Raw genomic sequence first — 22,186 nt, 5'->3', positions numbered from 1 at the left:
AGCAGAGACCAGGCTTTCTTCTGTTCCTTCCGTGACTTTGTGCAAATGGAAAACTCTTCCCACTGACACCAGCTCAGGCACAAACCCTGATTTTGCGTATGTTGGCCCCATGAGTTTAGTTTCAGAGCTATCGAACCAGTGACTTTCACTATCACTGTGAAGTCAAATGAGAACATGAAGCAAATAGTCTTTGCGTGTACCTAGATCACGATTTAATATGTACATTTTAAGGTTGTAACCCCATTTACTGTGTTAAAGGGCCAAAAAGCTAAGTTATATTAGTCAGATTCCTTCTTCAAGAATTACTTTTAGAGGAATGCTGTAATAATCTACATATAAACAAGGTGAAATGTTATGGCAGTTTATATTTTTTATAGAGCCTTCAAAAATGTAATAGTTTTCCAATTTAAGTGTGTATATGTTCTCTCTATATATGAAAACAACATTTCTAGCTACTCCAGCTCATGAGCACTTGTAAACAGTGAGGTTATCCTTCCCGTGTGCTGGAGTCTGCTCTATTATCTCACAACAAGACAAAACAGATAACCAGCAGAGCATTTTCATCATACTGTCACTTTGTTGTGTTTCCCACTTTGTTTTTCTGTTTGCTGTACTCCTGTACTCTGAGACAGAAATGAAATTATGCTAAGACCAGGGAAAGGTGTCCAGCCCAAGTGCACAGGGTGTACAGAGCATGGGCTTGCTTGCAGAGAGCCCACACACTTGGTGAGCATGGCGAGTGATGGGAATGAGCCAGAGACGATGAAGTTCAGGCCTTGAATGCACTGCACTAGTGCTTGAGATCTGTGCTCGGGGTCAAATCAGTTGCAGAAGCTCCCCTGCTTTGAAACAGAGTATTTTTCTGGTTTTGTGTGGCTATTCAGGGAAAAGAAAGATCCTTTTAGACCTCACTGTCTGTCTTGGAGAACAACCTACAGTGGCAGGAATTAATTTGTGAAATGCCACCTAAAGCTTGAGAAGGTGTAGATTCAAGTAATAAATTTTGGACAATCTCTGCAGTATTCAATTATTTTGCTTGTCCCTCTCTCCTGCCTCTATTCTATGTCAAATAACTGTTGCTGCCCAGAACTGATTAAGGGGATGAATAGAGCCAATGGATCAAAAGACAAATTTTGTATTCCAACGTGATTTCTGTTTTGACTTAGATCTTCCACCACCTTCAACAAGAGAGAGACCTCCTGGGTGTAAAACAGTGTTTGTTGGAGGATTACCAGAAAACGCAACGGAGGAAATTATTCAGGAAGTCTTTGAGCAGTGTGGAGATATAACAGCAATTCGGAAAAGCAAGAAGAATTTTTGTCACATTCGTTTTGCAGAGGAGTTCATGGTTGATAAAGCCATTTACCTTTCTGGTACTTCACATTCTTTAATGGATTTTCCTTGCTTCTCATTTGTATTTTGTGATGCTAATGCTTGCTTATTTTCTTAGCTTTAATCTCAGCAAGTCTTTCTTGAACTCAGTGGCTGTAGCGTGAAGTGGCAAGGGGCAATTCTGTTATTTCTCTGTGTCTGCCAAGACTCATGCACAGTTTTTTATGTTACTTACCCAGAAGCAATCTCCTGCCATCCCACGACAATGCAGCAGATCCTGAAATTCACTACAGAATAATCTTATTTTCGATTTACGCAGGTTTATATAGTTCTGCTGACAGGTTGTGGAAAGAGGAGGGCACCAGGCCAGGAACTCTGCTGTTTTCCAGTGCCAGTTTCTCTGGCAATTTATTGCCATATTTTTATAGATTTGCAGTGCAGTCTGAATAAAGTCTGTCTTTATGCATGTATGTATTCAGCTACTGCATGGGTTAGATTCTGAGCCCCATCTGTAGGCTACGTCTGTTGCCTCCCAGGACAACGACTGCTATAGAAACTCATGTGTAAAATTTCATCTCTTTATTTTCCAGTAAAGGAACAACAAAAAACCAAACCAAACCAAACCAACCAAGCAAACAAAAAACCCAAAACCAAACCAAAAATAAAATAAAAAAAAAAAAACCACAAAAAAAAACACCCAAACCAAACCAAACCTGTAATTCACAGGGAAAAAAAAAAAAAAAGAAAGAAGAAAAAAAGATGAGAAGCAACTCTGCTTTCACATATCAGGCTTCCATGGCTGTCACTGCCTTCTTAAGGTTACAGAATTGGCTTCCTAACTGAGTCCTTTTTCACCTTTCTGAGTTGGATACCATGCCTTGTATGTATTTGTTTCCACTCCACAGGCTGGTTCATCTATCTTTCTGGGTCCTGGAGAGACACAAAGGCATTGTTTTGCTCCACAAGTGTAGCGTAGCGCTTTCAACCCATGCAAGGTATTCTTAAATAAACAAGGTTCAGAGACTGCTCCTTGGCCAAGACAAGCTGACACAGGCTGGCTTACATCCACCCATCATGTGTAAGGTGACCTCAAAAGGACCCTCTGGAACCATCCACATTTGAGCTTGGGAAGCAGATAACGATCCAGGATACTTTGTTTGAGCTCCCACCCTGACCATCTTCTGTTTAGCAGTAAGGACATAATCTCAACATCCAGTAGATGTCCATAGGAAGCTCACACAGCTAGAAACAACTTGTCTCTCAAATCACCATCAACTAAACCTTAACATGAATGAAAGAAAGAAAATAAACCATCTAAACTTTTGAAATATGTTGTCAGGAAAAACCTAACTCCTTTACTTCACAAAGCTTTTGTTAGGGTTTCTGGGTTGTTGTTTTTTTTTTTTTCTAACTTGGCTGCTTGCTTTCAGTATCTATTTGAAGAGCTACAGAAAGTCATGAGTTTTATGGGATCTATATATAGATTGTTTTGAAATACTGCTCTAGTTTCAGGTTTCTTGTAGATCTCCATTCCACCCCCATTTTTCCTTCTTATAGTTTTTTATTTTCATTTCATTTCTTCTTCCCTCCTCATCCTCTCTTTCTGATTTCCAGTCTTCTTTTTAATTTCTTCATTCACATTGCTTCCAAAATGCTGTAGTTCATTGTGACAGATTACGGGCATCACTAGCAGCAGCACATTTACCAGCTTCTGTCCAGGGGGGCCCACTCCACAAGTAACAGAACAGAAGAGGGGCACACCAGATTCAGTAGGAGCTGGTATTGCTGTATTATGATAAACAAAACAGTGGCAACAAAGAGAGCAAAGAAAAGCTCAGAAATGTACAGGCTGCCACCCTGGGCCAGAGCCAGTGTTCCTCTAGCTCAGTTTTCTGCTTCGCAGCAGTTGGCTGCACCCTTTGCTTCACTCCAAGTCAAGTTTTATTTTAATTTCATTTGCCTTAAATCCTGAAAGACCAGATTTTATTATTAGAGGTGGGAAATTCTATGTGCTGCCGCGTGTCCTCATTCATAACACACTAGAGTGCTCATTCAGAATAAGGGAAACAAGTAGAAATGGAAGTGAAAGATTCCCTTCCTCATTCTTCCTCATTCTGAATTTTTTGCAAGTTTATTTCCAAGTTCCTGATCAATCCTTCCTTCTTCTATTTCCTTTTGCCACAGTCCACTGCTGTCTGTGCTTCCTCTTACATCTGTTCTGCAGCCTCCATCCCCGTTTGTCTTTATTTCCACAACTTTTAATTCTTCCAAGGTGGTGTCTCTGACCAGATCAGGTAAAGAACCAGTAGAACTGGAAGGGAGGAGAAAGAAATGCAGAGGTACTCTGTAGCCAAGTTTCACTTCTTTTTACCAAGATCACTGAACTCTGCAGATGAAACAGAGAGCACTGATTGTTCCCCACCACCACCGAGCAGGGAGGTCTGAAACTAGGCGGGGGTGTCTTATTTGTGCTGAAATATTGGGGGGTTTTATCCAGTCTGTTCCATTCTCAAATGTAATGTATTCTTAAATGGTGGGGATAAAGCATATCATTAAGGCCTTTTATTTTCCCTGTAAGATACAAAAGGGATGTACAAACTGAATTTGTGGGTAATATAGTATGTGTGTTATATTATGGGAAAGTCATGCCTTTAATATCTGTGATATAATGATAATTTTGTCTACCTAATCAATTTTATCTGTCTACTCCATCAAATCTTATCAAGCTTTGCATTTATCCTATGCTTGTCACCAGAATAGTGCAAGGAATTATAAAATCCTTCAAATAGCTTAATCACTGATTATTTTTCCCTTTGTATTCCCAAGTAAACATGTATGAAAAGAGACACTGAGAGAGGGGTAGAAGACTGTGATAAAAATGTTGACTTTAGGAAGGCTAGGTTTCATTTAGCCCTGAAAGTTGTATATATCTGTATCCTCAGATACAGATATATCTGATCTGAGGAAAAGACTTTCTAAAATTGTCATACCAGCCCATGAGAAAGCACTTTTCCAAAACTGTATGTACTTTACTCTTGTGGCTGACAATCCAGTAACACCTGCAAATATTGATGGCCCTGGACTTGAAAACACGGGACAAGCTTGAGACAGACCTGTTTATACCCCAAAAGCTCATGTATGCATTTTTCCTATGCTGATATTTTCCCTTTTGGGTTTCTTTATAATACCGTGTATGTGTTTTATTTTAAGTTCTCTCTGATCATCATTAACACTCTGATCTAGATCCCCAGTTAGGGAGCAGATATTGGCCAGTCCCCAAAATACTCGAAGGTAAGTCAAGCCATGGAGTTCTCACTAGACCTATAATATGAAAAACTGTTTGATTTTTATTTAGTACTTCATTAATTTTTCCTGTTTCTGCTCCTTTAAAGTGAGGATCTTGGCAAGTTTCCAAAGTCTTTTCCTCTGCCATTGTGTGCAAAACTGAAATTTAAAACGGCAAGCCAGGTACAAAGTTAATGCTAGCTGCAGTCCTGAGCAAAGAGATGGGTAAAAAAATTCATTGCCCATGCATGAAGGGGAGACAGCAGCAGGTGGTCCTCTCATACATTCAGACACGCTCAAACATCAGTAAGGAGACATGATATTGGAAAAGAGTGAGGCTCCCAGCTGCCTTGTGGCTCAAAGTTTCCAGTGCAGATGAGCTCCTGAGGATCTCATATACAAACTAGGATCTGCCAATTGTGCTCCTTGCTACACAGTACCTTGCTGGTTATCAGCCCATCAGGGAGTCTGTTCTTCACTGGCCAGACCACTGGTCCTGCAGTGTCTGCAAAGTCTAATTTATGAGTGTGCAAGAAGCCATCCTAAAGGCATTTGTTGCTTTTTTTAAGAAAAAGATGCCAAGTCCTGAGCAATCTGATCTGACTTTGAAGCTAGCTCTGCTCTGAGAGAGGGACTGGACTAGGTGACATCCAAGTCCCTTCTGACCCAGGTTATTCTAAGTTTCTGTGCTGGTGGAAACAACCTGGCTGGCTGACCACCTTCAGTCTTTAGAGTTAAACAAGCAATCAGATTTTTTCAGTGTGATTTGTGGTCAATTTAAAAAAAAAAAAAATCTGTTAATTTGGAGGCACTTAAAATGGTTACTTAAAGGGAACCATTTGTCTAGTGCTACACAGAATACTGAGTTTTGAACTGCAGTGTACATTGTCCAGGTTTTTTCCCATTATCCCCATTTACTTCAAAAATGAGATTTGCTTTAATAGAACTCAGCTTTTCTGGTTCACACACAATCCATAGATGCACAGGCCTTTTCATTAGTTCTTTATTCAGGTTATGTGATGGGTTTTGAAGTCCACAAGAGTTTTGCATTCTGCAGCGCTGTTTCTGTCTCTGCCCATACCTGGTGTGTTCCTGCCAACGGAGGCAAAAGATGGGGTGTGGGAGAGGAAGAGAGATTGTGTCTTCCTGGAAAGTACAGCTCAGCTGGGAGATCTAATTTTAGGTTCACGAGACCTGACACCTTGGCAGTGTCCTCTACATTGCTGATAATGCTATTTTGGCACAGAGAAATCACTGTTTGAGGAATGCAGCTGGCACATCAAACTGGCAGGGAACAGTGATCAGGTTAGCTGCACCACTGACCCCTTTTGGCTGACTCCTTTGTGCCTACACCTCTGTGGATAAACCCACATAATTACGTCCTCATTAGTTCAAGGCCCAGCTCTGAAAGGTCACCCACACTCTTCTATTTTGTCGTACTGAATATGATGTATCTGTAACTCTTCCCTTCACCACCTTGGGACTTTGAAGCTATTGTCTCACATGTGCTGTAGTACAGACAGACCCCCGTACTCATACAGCAGGATAGTTTTCCAGCAGTAAAACAGAGTATGCCTAGATAAGCATTTTTGCAAAGATTTGCCTAATCTATTACACAATTCTTAGCTTCGCTGCTCCTGGAGGGAGTTCAGAACTGAGTTTTAACTGTGGTGGTGAGGTGCTGAAGCTCTTTAAACCACAGGCAAACCACAAGACTGAAAGGTAGGTTCTCTTGGATTGCTGTTTAAAAGCAGCAAACACAATTTTTCCTGACATTTTGAACAGTAGTTTCCCCTCCCTGGAGTTACTACGCAGTGGTTGTAGAAGTTTGTGTTTCTGAAGAGCCTTATATGTGCCAGCTTAGCACAGAGTTCATCTCTGCAGCATCCCATCATTTGAGAAGTCTATTCTGGGCTGTTCTCCTTCTGAGTCCACTGCAGGGGGTTGGCATGGAGAAATTAGAGCTACCCTGTGTAGACTGATTAATTCCACCCATATCTGAAGGCTCTGTCTGCAGCTTTCTACATAGTATTTTCTTACATTTTCTCTGAATTGGCATTTTAAAGGTTAGACAAACTGCTCTGTGCATATTTTTCAGGCTTGGAAATAAAACTTGGGAAAAAATTAGTTGACCAAGTATGGTCACAAAAAGCTCCCTTATAGCTTTGGCATGATTTGGTTGTCCTCTGACAGTAGTCAAGGATTTTAGTTCAGAGCAGGGTCCTTTTGTACTGCTGCATAGCGCCTGATTTAAACCTTTGCAGTCTGCTAACTTTAGCATAGGATGCATTGACCAAATTATGAATACGTAGAATACCCCTAAAGATGAAGCACGATGGGTTTCATTATTTTTTCTGAAAGGGATCTTTCAAATGTCTAATCAATCTGTCCATACTTTAAAAATTACTTTAAGGAATGATGAACTCAATTAATTTGTAGGTGGTTTATATTTACTGCTGGATTATTTCCACTAGGGAATTGGAAAATTGTGTTTGCAACTGTAAAGGCTCAAAATTTGAGATCTAGCATCAATGTAGTTAAGAAACCACCCTCTTTGTGGCACAGTAATTTATGTAGCACAATTTTCACAATCACCTGTAGTCATGGTTTTTATAAAATTCAGCCTTTCCCCATACTTCCAATTCCTTTGGCAGGCTGGAGAAAAGCATTGAATCCAATATCATCTCAGTAGGATCAGGAGAAGCAGAACTACATTCAGACTGAAGCAGATGTTATTTAGTAGTTGTTTTTTGTTTCCTTGGCCTTTACACTTTTAATAGTTGGGGACATCACGCTGAAAAATTACATATTTTGGGACACTTCTAAACAGGAATGTGAATTCTGTATCTACTGTGTTGATAGGTAGTGTGGAAAATTATGAAGAAAAATGAGTGGACGAATGTTTATCTTCTTCTGAAAATATGATGATTGATAGATCCTGCATAGATATGCGGGAATCTGCTAATGTACATTTTTACTTGACTACATTTGAAGGGGGGGGAGTAAGAAAATTTAAGCAAATAAATCCTGCAACAGTTAGTTCTACTTGTTGATTTCAGGTTACCGCATGAGATTAGGATCTAGCACAGACAAAAAGGATTCTGGTCGCCTCCATGTTGATTTTGCTCAGGCAAGAGATGACTTTTATGAATGGGAATGCAAACAAAGAATGCTGGCCAGAGAAGAACGCCACAGACGCAAAATGGAAGAAGACAGACTGCGCCCTCCTTCACCTCCAGCAATAATGCATTATTCTGAACACGAAGCTGCTTTGCTGGCTGAAAAATTGAAAGGTAAGCAGCATTTGCTACTTCTCATTTTATTATTCCTTAAATGCGGGAGCCATCCAGAAGTCAGAGCAGAGGAGCTGTTTTCTCTCCAGTGTATTTCATTACTTGCCCTGTTAGCTTTCCCCCATTGAAATGGCTTTTTCTGACATTTCTATGCCAATGGTAATGATACTCACCCACCTGCTAGAAATGTATGACATCTGTCTGTCTACCTTTGCTTTAACAGCTAAAGCACAGCCTTCAAAATACTACCTTGGAAATGCTCTCATAAGACAACCTGTTGCAAGGATCCTTCTTCATATTAAAGGCCTGATTCTTAAAATATCTTTAGTCCTTGACATATGGGTTACTACCTCACATGCATGTGACTGTCCCTGGCATTTAAATTGCCCTCAAAGGCTGCATTTTGAAGTGCCCCTCAGATGCAGTGGTACAACTTATCTCTGACACACGCCATCCATTCCTTCATTCCCTCTTTAGGGTTAGAATTACTTGTGCAAGATAGCATTGTGTTTTGGTATGTGTTTGTTTTCTTGTTTGTTTGTTTATTTCTAGGCGCACTTATTAAGTTAGTATTTTTCAAGGCTGCACTTTGAGGATTCATCTTTAATAGTGAACATAGAAAGTAAGACGCAAAGAAATCAAGTTATTCTTGGAAATATAAAAAAAAATAACAAGTAAACAACTCTTCACACCCCTTGTATTTGTTTTCATTAGGTGTTTAGCAATTATGTTTGGCATTCTCTCCCCCATGATGGCCAAACGCATTACTGTGTGCCAGGTCATAAGAAGCTGTGATTCTTGCCACTGTTTCAGAATTATCTAGATCAGACTTAGGCTATCTAGCTGTCATCACACTGGTCTCTGTTCTAACTATGAAACATGTTTGGGAAGCTGAAGAAGGACAGTGCAAAGTGTTTTCTCCTTGGAGCATGGAGCAGAGATGCACCCTACTGTCTCTTTGAGTACTGCATTGATTGCTGTTATTTGTCGCTGCTACCTCAGTGTATTATTAGTTTGGTTGACTGTCATTCTCACCATATACACTCCTCTATTAAATAATTCATTAAGTAACTGGCAGATTGGTATAATAACCCAGATGGATTGATAGACCAGGAGAAAAGGAGCAAAGAGGCCCTAATATAAGAATTTTTAATTCTTATCTAGCTTCCAATACAGTTTTAGATCCATCTATTTTCAGCTGAATATCTTAGGAGTTAATCTGTTTTAGGGAAGTTTTTCTTTATGTAGTAAGGCCTACAGGTTTCCTGAACTAAGCCAGAAAATGCAAGAAATCCGGACAATTTCTTCCATATGGCTAGTCATTCATTGCCTGGGGCAACTGAATGTGAGTTTTTGCAAGATGTTTAAGATGTCTATATTTAGAAGGGTTTTCCTTTTCATTCTGGGAAGTTTCCATACTTAATTAAAATCTATTCCAAGCATTTATATCTTGGGTTCTCCTGAGGGAAATTTGACCAGAGCTTGACATATATTCACGAGTTTAATATAGAAATATCTTGAGCAAAATATAGACCAACACCATGTATATGACTATTTCTCTGGAAATAAGCTTTCAGAAACATACATAATTAAATATAAAGAAAATTAAGAAAACAAAATATTAGGTTCATTGATTAAAAATCACTAAAACCCAGCAAAAGAATACATTGCAATTTTAAAAACTTTGGTAATTAACAGTAGCCTTGTAGTGAGATTTATGGCACTGGCCCTGAATCAGTACAGATAGCTGGGGATGGAGAATGCAGAAAAGCACCCTCTCCTCCCACTGGGCTTGAGTTGTCTCCTGTGCTAGGTACTATAGAAAGCAGAGGTGGGGTTCAGTCATTATACTGGTCTACATTTCCGAAGGCATCTTAGGCAGTATCTATAAGATAGTAGTGTCAAACATTACGGCCTCCCTTGGGCAACATGGATTCACCACATGAGATCTTTGTGACATCCTAAAAAAAGAAATAAAGCAACACTGGAGAAAATGCTTTAACTCTAGCAAAGGGCAGTTCATGTCATAGAGGAATAGAATCATTAAGGTTGGAAAAGACCTCTCAGATCGAGTCCAACCATCATCATACATTCACAATTTAAATGTGAACTTCAGTGAAGTTAGCATACATGTGTGTGTGTGTACACATCCATATATAAACATATGTATATACACATATATATGTGTACACATACACACACACTCTGTGTGTGTGTGTATATACACACACACAGAGTGTGTTTGTATGGAGTCAAAACCTCGGGTTTCTGTGTATCACCAGATTTGCACTGCTGCAAAAGCCTGGATGATTCATCCTAAAGTAAAGAAGGATCAGAATATAACTGCTCTTGGCAGAATTTACCTTGAAAGACTGGTTTTTGAGCAGATGCTTTGCAATTCTTTTCTTAAGGAAAGTCATGACCTTGCCATGGTACCCACTTCAAAAGACTCCTGAGCTCTGTTGCCAGCTCATGAAACAGAGCTGCAGGTGCCCAACATGCAGGTTTCAGCTCCTGCAGTGCCTCCAGAAGTTCACAGAGCAGCACTAGCTGAAAAGCAAGCCAAAATAGCTAAATATCTCTCATCCTAAGATATTGCTTTGCAATCACAGATGTAGACAACTTGGTCTGAATCCAAGCAACTTTTGTTGTCAAAATAACCTTGGAAATTCCTGACAGCAAGGAAATCTTATGTTGAGCAGGGATGAAGTAGGTTCATCAGCTACTCCCCTAATGTGGTCTAGATATTTACCGAGTCTGTAACAGAGATGGCAATATCTGTTTTCACCTTCTACAATCTGCAGCATAAGACTAAGAAATCATTTTTTTTGTGTACCAGACTTGGCTGGAAACTCTTGCCCCAGTGTTGTCAGCATATTCCTATTCCTCTCACGTGCTGAAGTCACCTGGCATTAACTGTGGGTGAGAGAATATAGAGGAACTTTTGTGCCAGTTGAAAACACAAGTTAATTATAAAATTTCAGCCAGGTTCTCTACTGGTATGGACCTTCAGAAAAAAAGTACCCGTTCCTCAGAAGGCACTGCCTAGTGACGGGGACTGGGACCCCACTGCATGTGAGGCCTTGTACACTTGCAAAAGCATGAGGGTTTATGACATGATCTCCATTTCCTCCTCCCTGTGGACTACCACAAACCCTTTCATATCTGCAAAGAGCTTGGTTTGAATGCTTGATTTATTCAGAAATTAGGAAAACCTGTCAAACTATGGACCAGTGCAATTTTTCACCACTTTCCATTTTCGAGCGTGGCAGACAGTGTTGGTTTATGTGTGTGTCCCTGTCCCTTTCCCTTTTTCCTTCTTCTTTTTTCCTTTTTCCTTTTTTTTTTTTTTTAAATCTATTAAGATCTTCAGAGTCCTTCAAATTAAGTCCTTCATAACTCACTCCTTGTTGCCAGAGTGGACATTTTTTCCTGCACCTTTCATGTCATTAGCCTGAACCTCAATTATCAGAATGAAATGAGCTCCAGCATTCCAGCTAGATGGATAACATGGAGAACAACATGTGCTCCTTCTCATTTGTGTTTCCTTGAGGAAATACCTCAATAAATTCATAGATGTGAATTCTGGGAATCCAAGGTCATTTACAGTGAAGTGTAAATGTTATTTGCCTCCTTAAATAGCCTTCGAGAATAGACCCTCAGTTCTTGTTTTGACAAAACCAGCAGAATACTCTGTCTTCTGCTATTATATTACAAAAAGGTGACTTTTTTTCTTGTGGTTCATTGCAGCATTTGTGTGTGTCTTTGAGATTTTAATTCCTCAGCATTAAATCAGATGCCTTATTACTGCACAGTGAAATGTGTCAGTAGATATTTAGGTTCAAATTTGCATGCTCTGACATCTGTTTTCCTGGGTGTTTTATAAACAGTTGAATATTGCAGTGCCCAGAACATCACACAACTGGAGATAGGCTGAACCCTTTAGGTGGAATGCTGCTCTGTCAGGTGCATTGGAACAAAACATTTTAATTCGTGTGCTTATGGCATTTGTGTTTCAAAGCAGAATTTCGAACATTATGGTTTTCTTAATTCAAGCATATTTGTACCTAATGGTATCATCTTCAGGAATCACTTCTTGTAAATAAGCTCCTTTAAAATACTACATCTATCTTATTTGCTCTAGGTAGCTACATATTTCCATCATCTAACAAAGATGTCTCTTTATATCTGAATATCGTTTTTTAAAGTATTTTGAGCAAAGAAGACATATATATCTGAAAGTTATATACAATACGCTGGAATTTACCTTCCTTTTAAATACAGTGTTTCTTTTTGAGCACAAGGAAGTTATTTGTGTGGTTTTGCATTTTAAAAAATATAATTTGAAAAATTGGGAAGCTGCTTCTTTGCCAGGCTCTGTATTATCCCCTGAAGAGAGCACAGATTGGAAATTTAAATAAATAGATGGCAGTTACAGTAGAATGAACTAACTAGGGATGCATCTTGTGCAAGATTCAGGTAACATCAAGCCTGAGAATCTCAACTCTTGCACGTAATTTGAAATATAAACGACATTTAATTGCTTGGGAAATAGGATATTTCACTGAGAAGAAAACCAGGCTGCTTTCATTGTCACCCTGTGCTTCAGAGCCAGACTCGAGGAGCATAGCAAAAAAAGTGCGGTTATCCAGAGAGGCAAGTCTCACCCAGAGAGGATCAAATTCAGTGCAGGGCTACGTCAGAAGGGGAGGCAAAGTGAGATCCTCTGAACAAATCCAATGAATGCCAGGTTTAATTGCTGCTGAAAGACTCCAGACCTTTTTTTAGCAAAATCTTTTTTTTATTGGTGGTATATCAGGACAGAGCCCTACAACAGATATGTTTCAACGCTTTAGCATCAAATCTGTTCATTCACCCTTCCTGGTTTTAGATTATCATTTTCTCCTTCCTTCTTCCATATGTTGCTGACATCTGCTGTGACACAATACATCTGGCTCTGAGAGCCTCGCACAGGGGCTGTGATCAGGTACAGTGCAAGGGCACTTTTGTCTGCTGGCAGAAGAGCATAAGGCTGGGTTCAGCTATCAGCAGCCTGGTTACCCAATTCCCTGGGCACCTTCCTCCCAAAGCCTACAAGAAGTACACTCACTGTTAAGTGCTTTGCTAAAAGTGTCCTCCATCACCTAAGCTGTATTGTATTGATGCAGATTTTAAGGTTTTAATGTAAACCTGCTAGGTTAAATATACCACACTGCAAAATGACTCAAAGTAACTACTATGAATTGGGAAACGGCAGCTCACCGATCTTAAAGTTTGTGCTGTGATTTTGAGAAATAGGGAGGAAACTCAATACCCTCATAATTACTTTTTATTGGAAATAGTGGCATCAGCAGGAGAAGATAATGGATTTCAGTGTCTCACATGAAACACCTACCCCAGGAAGAATCTTGTGTGATTTAATTTGAAAGAAAGAAAGAGTTTGATGATACAGAGGGGAGAGAGTACCTTTTAATGTATCTTTTAGTGAATGTGTATGTATATTTTAGTCAAATCTGGTGTCAGCTAGTCATTTATTGGATAACTGAAAAAGTTTCTTGGTTATACCACACAGTTAAGGCTATTTAAGAAATAGTAAAGTAGATATTAATCATTCTTTAAAAGAACCCTTTGGCAGTAAGAATTTGTATTTCTTGAGTCTCACTTATTATGCAATGCCACTGAGTTAAAAATGTTATTAATCCCAAAGTAACAGACTGATGTGTGTGTTGTATGGCACAATTATATAAGGAATTTGAGCAGGAAAAAAAAAGAAGGTGAGGGTAGTAGACTGAAGAGTTACATTTCTAGGTCAGTGACAGGCAGTCTGTACAGAGGAAGCTCATAAGCTGAGAGAAAAATAGATTGTCATTTTGGCACCAGAAGTGGTGTGTCCTGGGAAGCAAATTGTTCCTGATGCACAAGGGAGTTGGGCTGAGTCTTCTGATGAGAGAGATTAATGAACCTTTATCCTGACCTGATTCACCCACAGCAGTCACCTGCTGTGGTTTATTCTTTTTTGTATTGAATTCAGTCTCTGCAGTTCAGAAATCTTAGTTATAGTTATAATAAATTACCAAATCAGAAGTCAGATTAACAATAACTTTGGCCATGCATCCTCCTCTGGCTGCAGTTAAATGGAAGGAAGAAGTTTGCATCCTGAACTGGACTATGCCACCTTCCTGTAATAGCTGAACTGGGCCCAGTTTGACAAACCGGAACTGGAGTACGATCAGCTGAGCAGATTCAGGCAGACCTGAGGGCAGTGTAACCATGAGCAAAGGGGTAGTGCTGAGCAGGTGGTAATGAGACAGGAAACACATCTTCCCATGGCGCTGCTACGACTGACAGAGGACAGGCTGTCAATCAGAGGCAAAATAGGTGGGACATATCCCACCACTGTTTTCGCCTCACTGCATGCCCTGCAGCACAGTCATTCTCAGTGCTCACAGGAGTGTTTGTTAACTGGATTTCTACTGGTAAGGGCAGAACTTAGCATCTTACAGAAGGGCCAGAGAAAAATGAGATCATTAATGCAATCCAAAACATACACAGACAGCATGGGAGCTTTCTAGGTGTAGTCATTAGGGTAAAGAGCAACAGCTCTGTCTCAAGTCTAGGAGAGTGTATTATGGGAGCAAGATTAGAGACAAGAGATAGTGCTGAGTCTGGACAACACCATGACCCATAGAACAATATAGAAGGGTTGCTATATTTAAACAGGTTCCAAGTGTTGTGTGAATTATCTCAGATAATTTTCAAACATCTGAGAAAGCCCAGGGTTGAGAATCTAGTAACAAGACTAAAAGCAAACTGTAGCCCAGTGTTTGATTTTCTCCTAGCTAGAAGTCCAGCATACAATGTTACTCTTGAAATACAGAAATATAAAGTTAGCTATATTTGCAATATATCTATAAGTGTAAAAATTATAGTAATAAGAGTGTTTGAATGCCTGGCTTCAGAGTGATAGATTAGTCCATCTCCTTTCTAGTGGCTAAGGCCTTAGACACCATCACCCAAGTTGTGAAAGCACCTTTTGGAGGTGCTTAAAAATGAGAGATAAATAGTCACATTTCAGGTTACTTTGAGCTGAATTCTGCCCTGTGTTACACCAGGGAAACTCCGTAAGCTAAAAGTTAAACGTCTATTTCCAAGACCTTTTCCCAGTAAACCATTTTGCAACAGTTCTTGTCATAGCTTTTTCAATTAAAAAGTTTATTCCATTTGGGGTTGCTTAGAGGTGGTCAAATTACAAGCAGAAAAATGCTAGACATTTGTCAACAATTATTCCCCTTTTTCGTAGAAATATCCCTGTTAACAATTTCCTGGGCAGCTCTGGGGATGCATTTTCTTTTCTTTATATTTCATTTCGTCTAAGTTGTGAGCTAGGATTTAAAGGTCAAATATCCTTAGTTGATGTAAGAGGAATTTTAAATACCTTACCTTTGGAGCCTTGTGAATGGGTCTAGCAGCACCTGGAAATCTCTACTGACAGACACCCAGCAAACCATCATTGATAGATGGGTAATCTTAAAATGACATAGCATCATCACAGCTTGTGTTAGGACTGAACATCCAAGTACAAGAACACACAGGTGAACAAGTGCTGAGTAGGTGTTCTGGAACAGGTGCACTTGTGTAATGGTTAGGATTAGTCTGACCAAATGTAGACATCTGTTGCAGAGATGTCTATATATGAGCAGGCCATCCCAGGCTTCCTTTACAGCTGGTGGAGGGAAGCAGGCACTTCTGGGCCACAGTTCACCTCGCCATTAAATAGACAACTAAAACAGAAATGATAAAGCCTACCTTATTTGCTTAAAATATGCTGTAACTTGGAGGAGAAAAGAGCTCTAAGCGCAAGAAATAATTCTCCGTGAGTTCATTTTAAATGAACAATTACATATGGGAACATGTCTTATATAAAGGAATTTATTTGAAGAGTGTGTTTTTAAACAGTGTATAATTATGTGCCTCCTACCATGAGGGAATAATTTTGAACAGAATTAGGAGTTTTGCTTTGTTTTATTTTTTAATGAATGGCTGCAATCATAAGGCAGTTCATGCTCTGCTTAAATTAGATTCCATTGCTGCATTTCTTCTACTATTTATCTACTAACTAAAAAATAAATGAACATTCTGGTATAAAAATCTGATTTTCTAAGGGAACCTCTGATTCCTCAGAAAGAGTCGCTGTATTCTGGATGAAGAAAATGAATTCATGGTGAGTTACCTAATGCCAGTCACTGAGTAGTGAACTCAAGAATATAGAAGTTAGAAATGAAGATGAAATAAGGAAATTTTAAAACTGTAGAGAAAAGGTTTTATTAACTAATATGCTCCTGTTGTGCATATATTACCCTCTAGCATTTTTGAATGTGTCTTCTAATTGTGTAATCAATGAAGATGCTGATGTTTACCAATGAAAGGATTTTTTCCTGCTAGTACAGAGCTGTGAATTAACTATAACAGTCCCATAGACATCTGCAGCTCCCTGGAAGTATAGTATATTGAAAAAAGGTTTTCAGCATGCCCTTTTAAATGGGTAGAATCTATGTGGCAGAAAGATGGCATGTTTATGAACACCCCTTAGACACCTACTGTGCCTGATAAAAAGACAACAAAACTAGAGGTGTTTTTATTTAATAGAAACTCTGTGGCAAAACAACACACAAACGTGTACTGGAGAGAGATTAAAGCAAGAAAAACGGTGAATGTTTCTGTGCAACTGATTTTCCTAATGCATCTCTGAAACATTTTTGCTTAGATCTGCACACTGTTTCTTCACAGATCCCGATGTAGCTCTTTGGAGGTGCTTCTTTGCATCATTTCTCTCAACTTTGCTGTTCATGTCTGGACCTAGACTGAGTGCTACTATCGTATTGGGTGATAAATTATGTGTGACGATTTAGATAATAATGTCTACAAGATAAAAAGAGGAACGTTCTGCTGTAGTTATTCTCTACTCACAATCAGCCCAATGCTTGCTGTTAACAGGCTGGCGCCATCCGCAGGGTGATCTGACTACAGACTGCTGGAAATTGCATTCTAAAATTGCCAGAAGCCATTATACGTTATTCTTATTTACTACTGTAATTATAATAAACATTGTGTTCCAGAGATGAGTTTTTGGCTGTAAGGAGTATTTGACATCCAGTTCCCATGCATTTCAGCAAGCTGCAGTTTTTTGGAGAGCCTTATTTTTGTGTTTTCTTGCAATGAGGAGACTTTGCAGGAGTCTTCTTTAAATTTGGCTTTTCTGAGGCCTATATTCATACAACCTCACCCCTCAGCCACTTAATACATTCTGCTCCATACGTATCCAGCAAAGCTCCAAACTGGAGTCTAATCTGAAGGGACAATATTGAATAAAAAGATGCACATCTGACTCTTCCTCCCCATGGGCAATTACTTAATGAATGATGATAATGAATCACATGTTAATGTTAAGTTACAACAGATACATCATTGTACACAGGGAGAGTGTTATGATGCTCTTATTTTGCAAATTTTTTTCAAGGATCTTGGGTGAACATGCCTATTCAGCTGTGGAGAGCAAATCTTAGTGCTGTAGCTGAAAGCATATTTCAGTTAATAAGATGTTAAAAATCTCTTCAGAGGCTGTGGACACAGAGTGTGGCATTAGTCCTCTCTGTACTTTAGGCTCCTCACCTTTTAGGGAAGTGATTACTGATTCAGAATAAAAGCCAAAATCACTTAAGAATTAGTATTTCATTATTTTTTGTACATAGAAAGCAGAGTCTTACAAACTACGTCCCATGATTCTGTATTCTGTAACACAGTTGACTGGTTTTAGTATTTCCCAATTTTTATTTTAAGTATCTGTTGGTTATAGCTATAGTACTTCTTCCCACCATAACCATATACCTTTTCCTAGAGAAAGGTATACTTGCCATCTAAAATATATATAAAGAAATATAACCAAAAAGACTAGATGAGATGTTTAAAATGAGTTGTTGAGAAATGGAAGTTTTATAGAATAGAATCCTGGTGAAAAAAATGAGATTGAATTGCACAGAAATGGTTCCACAGGAACATACTGTTGTAATAACATTTTTTTGAAGCTCAGCCTAAATGGGACTTAAAAGAAAATGTTTCCTCTTAATTCTGGTGAAGCCTGAAGTGTAATGGATGCTGTGCTAAGAGTTTTCTGAGGAAGCTGAGAGCACTGTCAGAGGAAAGAAGATTACTTGGAGAGGGAGTGCACAAAATCTAACCTTCAGTTTTGGCAGTCTTAATGCAGAAAAATACAGCTTATGTTACCTGAATGGTAAACATGAAGCTCTAATCCAGGTGTTTTCCTGGATTCATCTAGAATCATTTAAAAAAATATATAAAGCAAAACACAGACAAATAATGCAAAACAAATGATACAAACCAAGCACAGGCACATCATCTGTTCAAAGCAGTTCCTTGTAAGTAATCAGTGTTTTGAGGAGGAATTGTTCAACCTCAACACTGTTCATTAATTAAGTAAATATATAAAAATAACATAAATGTGAACTCTGTTGACAAAAGTATGCCCAAGCTCTAAGACTGAGCTCTCAGCTGACCAGATTAACACAGACACATTTCGTTTTCTCAGTGAGTTCAGTACCACAGAGGTCTCTTCACTCCCACTGTAAGGTCATTCCATATCACTGAATGGCTTAAGGGAGACATTGTGAAAGCAAGGACTCAGGCCACAGGGAAGAGGGGGAGGGTGCTTTTTGTTTTGAGAAAGCTATTAAAATAAGGAGAAGACAAGGCTTGAAGGAAGATTTATGTAGTTTCACATAGCTATATTGGCTTCTTACATCTGATAGAACAAAGGGCACAAAAGTTGCCCAAAATGATATACTGCAAGCAAGATTTATGCTGATTTTAATGTGACATGGAGCAGAAAATGTGTTCTCAGCAGGATATTTATGCCTGCAATTTGAAACCTGTGCTTTGATTGTTCTAGATGATAGCAAATTTTCAGAGGCCATCACAGTGCTGCTTACCTGGATTGAGCGAGGCGAGGTGAATCGTCGCTCAGCAAACCAGTTTTATTCGATGGTGCAGTCAGCCAACAGCCACGTCCGCCGGCTCATGAACGAAAAGGCAGCTCATGAGCAAGAAATGGAGCAAGCCAAGGAGAGTTTCAAAAATGCCTTAACAGGGATCCTCACTCAATGTAAGTAACTCCCTTTTTGTCCAGTGTTGTTGTAGTGATGGTGGTGGTGGTGGTAGTGGTTTTTTTTATCATTTTGTTTGTTTGGGGGTAAGTAGTTGCAATGCAGTCATATTCTACTTCATATCCTATTCCATACTCTATGGCAATTTGGAGGATCAAGGACCATTCCTAAGAGCTTATTATTCAAGGTGAGCAAAATTTCAGTAGTTTTGTTTATTATTAGATGAAGACATGCTCTATGCATAATGTCTACTGTCTACTGTTGTAGACACTTCAAGAATGGACCAGACAGAAGCCTCACTGCTCTGAGAAAATATCTTGCGCTTTTTGAGAGAAGGGATATGTAGCTTGTGCGTTGCACAAGCTAGTTAATTAGGTCGATTAAAGAATAGAGCACAATTAGGTAATATTTTTAACCTGGGTTTAGGTAAAAGACAGTAGAAGCCAGCATGCAGGCCACCTCCATAGTAGAAGAAAATGCTGTACTGCTGCTGGCATCAGGACTACTTGACTGATACAATGCCAGTAATAATTTGGCAGATAAACTGTCTTAAATATCTACTGCTGGGCAGCAATTTCCTTAGCATAGAAATATAATCAATGAAGTTACCTTAATGAGGTTCCCTCATAAAACAATAATTGGGACACTTGACAAGAAGTTTTCTTCAAAGGCAAGGGAGGCAAAGAGAAGAGAAGAAAAGAGAAGGAGGTGAAAATGTGAGAAGAAAGGGGAAAAGAAAGGAAAAGGCAAGAAAAAAAATGAGAAAGAAAACTAATTTAATTTTTACTGTTTTTTAATGTGTCTACTCATGGCTGCTCAAGCAAGAGGCTTTATGATACTCAGAAATCTGAAGCCTGAAGTTAAGAAAAAAGCCCAAGACAATTTATCAGATGGAGAACAATGCAGCTGTTGCATTGTAATTTCTGAATCATATCCCTAACCTTTATGTAAAAAAATAAGCCTTAAAGGCTTTTCTGCAATACATTTCTGGTCCCTCAGTGGGCATCCTTCAAAAGTTAGGGCTGAAGGCACATGCTTGGATGGACTTACCTAGCTTAGGAGAGAAACCCCTGAAGCTTTCTGCCTATGTTATGGTAAGCTCAGCATCTCAGAAAACCAATTCATCCCAGGGCATGTCCTTCTAATTTAAGAGTTTAGATGCCTGAACTTAGGAAGAAAAATTCTGGGCCAAAGACATTTGATTTCTGTGGACATCTGTTCAGTGAGTAAATTTTAAAGACAGCTAATTCCCTTGGTAATTTGCTAGGCATTATTGTCTTCCATTTAGCATCTAAAAGGCAGTGTGAGACACAAAGATGCAGACACCATGCATGGCGTGCTGTTCAGTTCACACCAGGGCCTCTGTAGTTTTGTGTGCCACAGCCAGCTCTAGCATTCAGAAATGCCTTCTTCAGCTGCATTAAAAAAAAATCCCTCATTGTCAGCAGGCTGAACTTTAGTTAAATCAGTCTAAATTAGCCCATTTGTCACCAACTGTTGTAGAACATCTGTCACTTTGGAAATAGAGATCCCTGTAGTTTCAGGTGGAAACTTGCAGTTTTGGCTATCTTGTTTTGCTCCTGTCATGTACTGAATGCTGAACTTACAAAACCAGAAATAGGTCTGGCTTAAAAACAAGAGTTTCAGTGTCCCAGCAATGCCTGGAAGAAGAAAGTTTCTGGCGAATCTGGCCAAGGAGGACAAGGTCAGGAAAAAAACATCCTCAGGGAAAGGTGTTACACTGTGTGGATTATAAAAACAAATTTTACAAGCTTTCCAGATGCTCTCCATTGGTTATTTTATAAACATCAGAAACATTGGCCATTATTAACATTAATGTGTCTTATTAAAATTCTTTGCAAACTTGATGCGAACAGATGGATGATATTTTTGCTTTACACATGTATATGCCTAAGATTGCTAAGCATGGAGACTGTGAAATGAGCTTCCCGTTTTTAAGGAAATTTGAATTAATCTGTATTTTAATTGATCTGAGGAATGTTTTTCATGCATCTTTTTCCATTGTTTTTCCACAGTCCTGCAGAATTGGTTACAATGTGTCAGTTGCTTTATGAAAGTCCTAGATGTCCAAATTAGGTGTGTGTGGTCTATTAAATTTTGCAGCATGACAAAAACTCACTTCTGCTGTTCTGCAGTAAGGATCCAAAAGTCTAGGCTAATGCTGCAGCTGTGTGGCCATTTGATATAAATATTACAGTATTTTTAAAATATAATGTGGCATTACTCTGTCATGAACTAGGTCAGAAGTCCAACTTGGAGCTGACCATTCTGAGATTTCTTTGCAGTTAGAAAAGAAAAATAAGAATCTCCAGGGAATGAGTCATCAAACTGACCTCATGATGCTCTTCCAGTGAGATGAATCATCCCTTGGATATCCCATTTTTTCTCTGCTATCCATAGAGGATTCACAGGGGCCTAGCTCTGAACCAGATGTTCAACTTTTTACATGCCTTATTTAGAGTAGATTAATCCCACTAACTGTGTATAGCCTTGATACAGAAGGATATAGCATAAGGGGAGAACTCAGAGTTAGATAAAAATGCCAGCATTGTAGCAAAAAATGTTATAGAGAGTGAAAAAGAAATAAAATGGGCTTCAAGTGCACTCACCTGGAACACACACACACACACACATGCACACACACACACACTGTCTGTGAGGGTCTCAGTAAAAAGTGAGAACATTTCTTGTTAATGAGGATTACTGTGGCCAGAACATTTCAGCTTATGGCCCAACTGCTAAAGAAGTACAGGTATTGAAATCGCTGCTACAGATTTGTGCCTGGAGGTATTTAGAAGATTATCAAGCAGATTACCCCTAAAAATTTGTGTCAAGTGTTCAGCATGTGAATTAATTATCTGACCAAGATACTTGTGCCAGAATTAGCTATGAAATAAAGTGTATTACTGCTGTCACACCACAAATTTATAGCACCTGATTTAAGTTCTGCAGGTTGTCTTAGTCTTGTTATGGTACTTCTTCAGTTATTTAAGGGATAAAGAGAGAAAAATGTCCACTCCTTCTTTTTATTAAATTACCTAGTTCTTCAATATTTGAATCTGTGCCTAAAATACAGAT

General features: G+C 39.0%; 1 protein-coding gene across 7 annotated transcripts in view; it reads left to right on the top strand.

Moving 5' to 3' along the window:
- ENOX1 (ecto-NOX disulfide-thiol exchanger 1) overlaps positions 1 to 22,186 on the top strand; it is a 361,204-nt gene that overhangs the window by 263,106 nt on the left and 75,912 nt on the right. For 6 of the 7 annotated variants that reach the window (XM_064645690.1, XM_064645686.1, XM_064645684.1 and 3 more), the window contains 3 exons: positions 1,167 to 1,373; positions 7,677 to 7,910; positions 18,874 to 19,086. In XM_064645690.1, the coding sequence (XP_064501760.1) occupies positions 1,167 to 1,373; positions 7,677 to 7,910; positions 18,874 to 19,086 (654 nt within the window). The remainder of the gene's footprint in view (positions 1 to 1,166; positions 1,374 to 7,676; positions 7,911 to 18,873; positions 19,087 to 22,186) is intronic. The other variant, XM_064645691.1, reaches the window with a different exon arrangement.

This window comes from Pseudopipra pipra, chromosome 2 (assembly GCF_036250125.1).
Source record: "Pseudopipra pipra isolate bDixPip1 chromosome 2, bDixPip1.hap1, whole genome shotgun sequence".
Classification (NCBI taxonomy): domain Eukaryota; kingdom Metazoa; phylum Chordata; class Aves; order Passeriformes; family Pipridae; genus Pseudopipra; species Pseudopipra pipra.
Note: the sequence above shows the minus strand (reverse complement) of the source record. Positions and strands in the feature narration are given on the sequence as shown.